The 6,700-nt window shown below is 51.5% G+C and overlaps 1 protein-coding gene across 1 annotated transcript in view; it reads right to left on the reverse strand.

Annotated features, from left to right (window-relative positions):
* Positions 1-1,947: 1,947 nt before the first annotated feature.
* The window catches only part of SLC25A34 (solute carrier family 25 member 34), a 15,026-nt gene continuing 10,273 nt past the window's right edge, over positions 1,948-6,700 (reverse strand). Inside the window, exons 3-5 of the mRNA XM_073601493.1 lie at positions 6,018-6,170; positions 3,491-3,625; positions 1,948-2,706 (exon numbers count right to left, since the gene is read on the reverse strand). Coding sequence (XP_073457594.1) covers positions 2,530-2,706; positions 3,491-3,625; positions 6,018-6,170 — 465 coding nt within the window. The 3' untranslated portion in view covers positions 1,948-2,529. The remainder of the gene's footprint in view (positions 2,707-3,490; positions 3,626-6,017; positions 6,171-6,700) is intronic.

Here is a 6,700-nt window from a genome sequence, read left to right on the forward strand (position 1 = left end):
AAAATGATTAGGGGAATAGATTTACCTCATATTGAGCAACTGGGGGAGAGAAGAGGTCTCAGAGAGAGCCCAGAACATTGTGAAGCCCCCACCAGGGTAAGCTTCAGGACCACCAGGCTGCTTCCTCCCTTCTTCCCCGGCTCCGTACGACTCCTGAGGCGCTGGTGGGACCTCAGAATAAATTTACATGGCAAAGTTCTATTTATTGTGCAAAGTTTATGTGGGAATTGTGTTCTTATGTGCAAATATGTTTGTGTGTCGGGTTCCATCTGGATTTCATTTCATGATTTTTAATTGTAGAATGATCAATTCTTATTCTTGATCACTTCTGGCACATAACACAACCTCCCGGCCCCCCTCTCCTCGCCCATAATATAGCCTTCCTGCCCCCTCTCCTCGAGCATAATCCAGCCCTCCTGCCCCCTCCCCTCGACCATAATCCAGGCTCACTGCCCCCTCTCCTTGCCCACAATCCAGCCTTTGACAACGTCTGCTGATGACGAAACGCGTCTGGAGGAAGGCACGTAGTGACGTCACCGCGCGAGCGGAGTAGGAGGGACGGGTTCCATTTTTATGTATGCCAGCCAGCTCTTTTACATGCGATATTATAGCCTCCTATTTGTAAGTGCATTGCTTAATTTTTATTAAAAAGCTTGGAATTTATTACACTATGGCCAGTTCTTTTCTTTTCTGGGCAATGTGCTAATTATGTGGATGCCGGACGTGAGTCCCGGGGAGCGATCTCCACCATCTGAACACGGTTCCCATTGTGGTCATCAGCAAGCTTAAAGGCCTAGGCTGGGTTTAAAGCCACCTGCCCTTTGAAGCTTGACGTCCAGTAAGCCTAATCTACAGCTACGGTGGTTGGGCACTTTATTTTGTAGATGCACACTATGGTTTTATATGATCCTTCTTGTCTTCAAAGAACACTCATTTGTCTTGATGTCAACTGTTTTGGACTATATGTTTAGCGCAGCTTTTCCCATTCCAATCCAGCCTTCCTGCCCCCTCTCCTCGCTACAAATTACAGCTTCCCTGCCCCCCTCTCCCATAATCCAGCCTCCCCGCCCCCCTCTCCCATAATCCAGCCTCCCAGCCCCCCTCTCCCATAATCCAGCTCCCAGCCCCCCTCTCCCATAATCCAGCCTCCCCGCCCCCCTCTCCCATAATCCAGCCTCCCCGCCCCCCCTCTCCCATAATCCAGCCTCCCCGCCCCCCCTCTCCCATAATCCAGCCTCCCCGCCCCCCTCTCCCATAATCCAGCCTCCCCGCCCCCCTCTCCCATATTCCAGCTTCCCTGCCCCCCTCTCCTATAATCCAGCCTCCCTGCCCCCCCTCTCCTCGCCCATTAACCAGCCTTCCTGCCCCTTCTCCTCGCCCATAATACAGCCTCCCTGCCCCCCCTATCCTCGCACAAATTACAGATTCCCTGCCCCCCTTTCCCTACACACAGTACAGCCTCCCTGCCCCCCTCTCCCATAATCCGGCCTTCCCTGCCCCCCCTCTCCCATAATCCGGCCTCCCTGCCCCCCTCTCCTTGCACACATTACAGCCTCTCTCGTTACAGACGAGTATTTCACAGACACAGCCACTGATGGGTGTGGTCAGGCATGGAACAGGAAGTGTCCTTTCATAGGCCTCCTGTTCCTGCAAGTGGGGAATACATGGCTGGGGGCGGGACTACTTTGACAGGTGGGATGGGATTGTAGGTGGCGCCACTTTCCTAGTCTCAGAAGCTCACTATGACATCTCAGGTGGTGGGTGTGGCCTGCTTCTAAGATGAACCCGCCCCCCCATTCCTGATCATAGGACTATTGATAAAATAGTGGGACTGGCAAGAGTAGCCCCCCCTACTCCCGGCTAGTCTCTCTCTGTAATAATAGAATAGTGAATGATAACATTGTATTGCCCGGTGCCCCTCCACAGACACACAATCCGATCTCTGGAGATGTTCACAAATATTTTGTATTGTTGGGAAAAAAAAATAAAAAAAATCAATCATCAGATTTTCATACATCGGAATTCCGGCTTCACATATCAAATATCGGAGAAATCACAGAAAATATTTATCAGAAAAATATATTCATCAGCAGGTCCAAAAATCATTAGAAACGTTCGTCTCCAATTTATAACAAAGTATCAGCAGGAGAATCACCCCATTGGTTGGATATCACAGCAGGGGGCGGATTTAATGATTGTCAGCAGAAATCTGGAGAGGGGGTGCAGCAGTTCTGAAGTCTGGGTGCAGTGTCCGCCAATGGGGTCCAACGATCCCCCTCCCCCCCAGACTTAGTGATATTTTAAGCTCCAAAGCCCCACCCCCACGGAGCAACAAATAGTCCCCTCCCCTGCTGTAAACGTGTCCATCCTATCACCAGCTTGCACAGTTCCCAGGACGGCGCTCTTCCTCCTCCTCCCTCCAGCCTCAGTAATCAGACCAATCCAACATGGCGGCGGCGGCGGCAGGGTGCAGCGTTCCCAGGCACCACACAACCCTCACCGCTCTGCGCGGCGGCACAGCCCCGGCGCTCAGTGATGTTGGTAGTAGTAGGTAAGTTTTCGGAGCTCCTCCCAGAACAGCAGGCTGAGGATGGTGTGCGGTCCCAGGCGGACATAGGCCGGTACAATCCCCTTGTAGAGAGCGAGGACCCCTTCTGTGCGCGTCACCTTCACAAAGCAGTCCAGGAATCCGCGGTACAGCCGACCCTGCGCACACACAACCGGCACCGAGTCAGCACACCAATCATGGCTACAAAATTATTATCTACACCTGTATAGGATTACTACCCCCCCAATTATTGGATGGGGGTTACTAGTGCCTGAAATCTCCCCTCCCCCCACGCCAGCAGCTTTATTACAAAGAAACAAAAATATTCTTAAAGTCATTGTAAAGTCTCATTTTCCATAAAAATAACAAACATGTTCTACTTCCCTCCTCTGTAATGGATTTGCACAGAGCAGCCCCGATCCTCCTCTTCTGGGGTCCCTCTTCCCTGCTCCTGGCCCCTCCCTCCTGACAAGTGTCCCCATAGGAAGCAGCTTGCTAAGGGGGGCACCCGAGCCGCAGCTGCCTGTGTACATTTAGACACAGAGCCCAGGTTCAGCCCCGCCCCCCCCCTCTCTCCTGATTGGCTAACTGACTTTGATTGACAGCAGCGGGAGCCAATGGTTGTGTTGTCTCAGCCAATTTAGGAAGGAGAGTCCCAGATGGTTGAGGCACTCGTGGAGATCGCTGGATAGAAATGGGGCTCAGGTAAGTATTAGGGGGGGCTGAGGGGGGGCTGCACACAGAAGGCTTTTTATCTTAATGTATAGAATGCACCTTCTGCCCTCTGGTATAAATCCGTTCTTCTCCCAAAACTTAAAAGAGAACCTGTCACCAAGATCCGTTCATTACTACCCTGCAATGGTGCCCCGGGACAGGCGCCCTTTACTGCTGCCCATTCAGGATTGTCACTACCATCCCCCGAACAATGAAAAGTTCACTTACCCGTCCCTCAGTGTCCACCGGCTGGTTATACAAACGAGTGCTGACCACATCAAAGGGCATCATCGCCGCCGCCACCCCAACACTGCTGATCATACCGGCAGCCAGGGGCACCAGCCAACTGTCATCCGGGAACCACTGCAAGATGAGGAAAGAGGAGGGAGGGAAGTGAAGGGAAGGGAAGGGAAGGGAAGGAAGGAGAGGAAGAAGGGAGAAGGAAGGATGGAGAAGGAAGGACGGAAGGAAGGAGGAAGGAGAGAAGGAAGGAAGGAAGGAAGGAAGGAAGGAAGGAAGGAAGGAAGGAAGGAAGGAAGGAAGGAAGGAAGGAGAGAAGGAAGGAAGGAGAGAAGGAAGGAAGGAGAGAAGGAAGGAAGGAGAGAAGGAAGGAAGGAAGGAAGGAAGGAGAGAAGGAAGGAAGGAGAGAAGGAAGGAAGGAAGGAAGGAAGGAGAGAAGGAAGGAAGAAGGGAGAAGGAAGGAGAGGAAGGAAGGAGGGAGAAGGAAGGATGGAGAAGGAAGGACGGAAGGAAGGACGGACGGACAGGAAGAAGGACGGGAGGAAGGAGAAAGGAGGGGGAAGGGAGGAGGGAGAAGGAAGGAGGGAGGAGGAAAGAGGGAGGAGGAAAGAGGGAGGAGGAAAGAAGGAAAGGTGGAAGAAGGAAAGGAGAGAGGGAGAGGGGAGGAGGAAGAAGGGAGAAGGAATGAGGGAGAAGAGGAAGGAGGGAGGAGGGAGGAGGAGGAAGAAGAGAGGAGGAAAGAGAGGGAGGGAGAAGGAAGGAGAGAGGAGGATAGGGAGGGGGAAGGAGGAGGGGGAAGGAGGGAGAAGGAAAGGAGGGAGAAGGAAACGAGGGAGGAGAGAGAAGGAAGGAAAGAGGGAGGGAGGAAGAAGGGAGGAAGGAAGGAGAGGAAGGAAGGAAGGAAGAAGGAAGGAAGGAAGGAAGGAAGGAAGGAAGGAAGGAAGGAAGGAAGGAAGGAAGGAAGGAAGAAGAAAGAAAGAAAGAAAGAAGAGAAAGAAAGAAAGAAAGAAAGAAAGAAAGGAAGGAAGGAAGGAAGGAAGGAAGGAAGGAAGGAAGGAAAGAAAGAAAGAAAGAAAGAAAGAAAGAAAGAAAGAAAGAAAGAAAGAAAGAGGTGGAGGAGGAGGAGGAGGAGGAAGGGAAGGAGGGAGAAGGAAAGGAGGGAGGGGAGAGGAGGAAAGATAGGGAGGGGGAAGGAAGAAGAAGGGAGAAGGAAGGAAGGAAGGAAGGAAGGAAGGAAGGAAGGAAGGAGGAATGAGGGAGAAGGAAGGAAGGAAGGAAGGAAGGAAGGAAGGAAGGAAGGAAGGAAGGAAGGAAGGAAGAAAGAAAGAAAGAAAGAAAGAAAGAAAAAGAAAGAAAGAAAGAAAGAGGAAGAGGGGGAGGGGGAGGGGGAGGAGGAAGGAAGGAAAGGAAGGAAGGAAGGAAGGAAGGAAGGAAGGAAGGAAGGAAGGGCGAAGGAAAGAGAGGGAGAGGGAGGAGGAGAAGGAGAAGGAGGAAGGAGGAAGAAGGAGGAAGAAGGGAGAAGGAATGAGGGGGGAGGGGGGAGGGAGAAGAGGAAGGAGGGAGAAGGAAGGAGGAGGAAGAAGAGAGGAGGAAAGAGAGGGAGGGAGAAGGAAGGAGAGAGGAGGAAAGAGAGGGAAGTAGGGAGGAGGAAAGAGAGGGAGAGGGAAAGAGGGAGGAGGAAAGATAGGGAGAGGGAAGGGAGGAGGAGAAGGAGGAGGAAGGAGGGAGAAGGAAGGAAGGAAGGAAGGAAGGAAGGAAGGAAGGAAGGAAGGAAGGAAGGAAGGAAGGAAGGAAGGAAGGAAGGAAGGAAGGAAGGAAAAGGAAGGAAAAGGAAGAAGGAGGAAAGATAGGGAGGGGGAAGGAGGGAGAAGGAAGGAAAAGGAAGAAGGAGGAAGGAGAAAGGAGGAAAGATAGGGAGGGAGAAGGAAGCAGGAAGCAGAAGGGAGAAGGAATGAGGGAGGAGGAAGAAGGAATGAGGGAGGAGGAAGAAGGAATGAGGGAGGAGGAAGAAGGGAGAAGGAATGAGGGAGGAGGAAGGAAAGGAGAAGGAATGAGGGAGGAGAAGAAGGGAGAAGGAATGAGGGAGGAGGAAGGAGGGAGAAGGAAGGAAGGAAGGGAGGGAGGAAGGAAGAAAGAAAAGAGAAGGAGAAGGAGGAGGAAGAAGGAAGGAAGGAAGGAAGGAAGGAAGGAAGGAAGGAAGGAAGGAAGGAGGAAGGAAGGAAGGAAGGAAGGAAGGAAGGAAGGAAAGAAGGAAGGAAGGAAGGAAGGAAGGAAAGAAGGAAGGAAGGGAGGGAGGGGAGGGAGGGAGGGAGGGAGGGAGGAAGAAGAAAGATGGAGAAGAAAACAGAAAAGTGAGAAGGAATAGGAAGAAAGAGGATGAGGAGGAAAGAGGAGGATGCGAGGAACAAAAGAAAAAGAGGTCCCCGGTATTTCAAAGCAGCCGCAGATTTCCTCCATTGACAGTAATATACAGATTTTGTAGAAGATTTCTGACATTTGGGTCATAAATTCTCACCTTCCTCTTCTTCACCCATTCCTTGGCGTTGGCGAACGTCGCCAGCTGTACAGCTGAGCCCACCATGACCCGAGGAACCGCGCCGTTCACCCCGCGCCACAGACCCAGAATTCCCTGCTTCTTGTAGATGGTCTCAAAGGCGGAGCTGACACTCTGGGGAGACAAAGAACAATTCCAAATATATTCACTGATAATATTTCATTATTATATACAGAATAAGAGATCAATATTCCATCACTGACCTCTCCACAGAACATCGCTCCCTCCCCTCCCCCCTCCTGATATATATTCATTCTGCAGATTATCCATCACTGACCTCTCTACAGATCTGCAGAACATCGCTCAGAATTTGTTCGATGTTTGCAGAATTTGGTGTTGAATAGTTTCTCAGTTGTTACAAATATTAGAGATGTTGTTGTCGGCGCGCTGCGTGCGTCGGTCTCTCTGCTCAGACTGGGAGCTGGCCAGGTGCGGCTCCTCTAACTGGTTCTGTCAGTTATCAGGCCAGGTACTCGGCTCCGGAACTAGAACAAAGGTGAATGGAGGACGGAAAAAAAAACAAAAACAAAAGCAGAGAGTGGCCGTGTTTTACAAGACAAGGCAGCTCTGCTCTTGTGGGACTACAACTGCCAGCATGAATAGGGCTGGAAATGCTGAAACTTGTAGTTCAACATCTGCTGGTG

This window comes from Aquarana catesbeiana, linkage group LG10, assembly GCF_042186555.1.
Source record: "Aquarana catesbeiana isolate 2022-GZ linkage group LG10, ASM4218655v1, whole genome shotgun sequence".
In the NCBI taxonomy this organism is placed as follows: domain Eukaryota; kingdom Metazoa; phylum Chordata; class Amphibia; order Anura; family Ranidae; genus Aquarana; species Aquarana catesbeiana.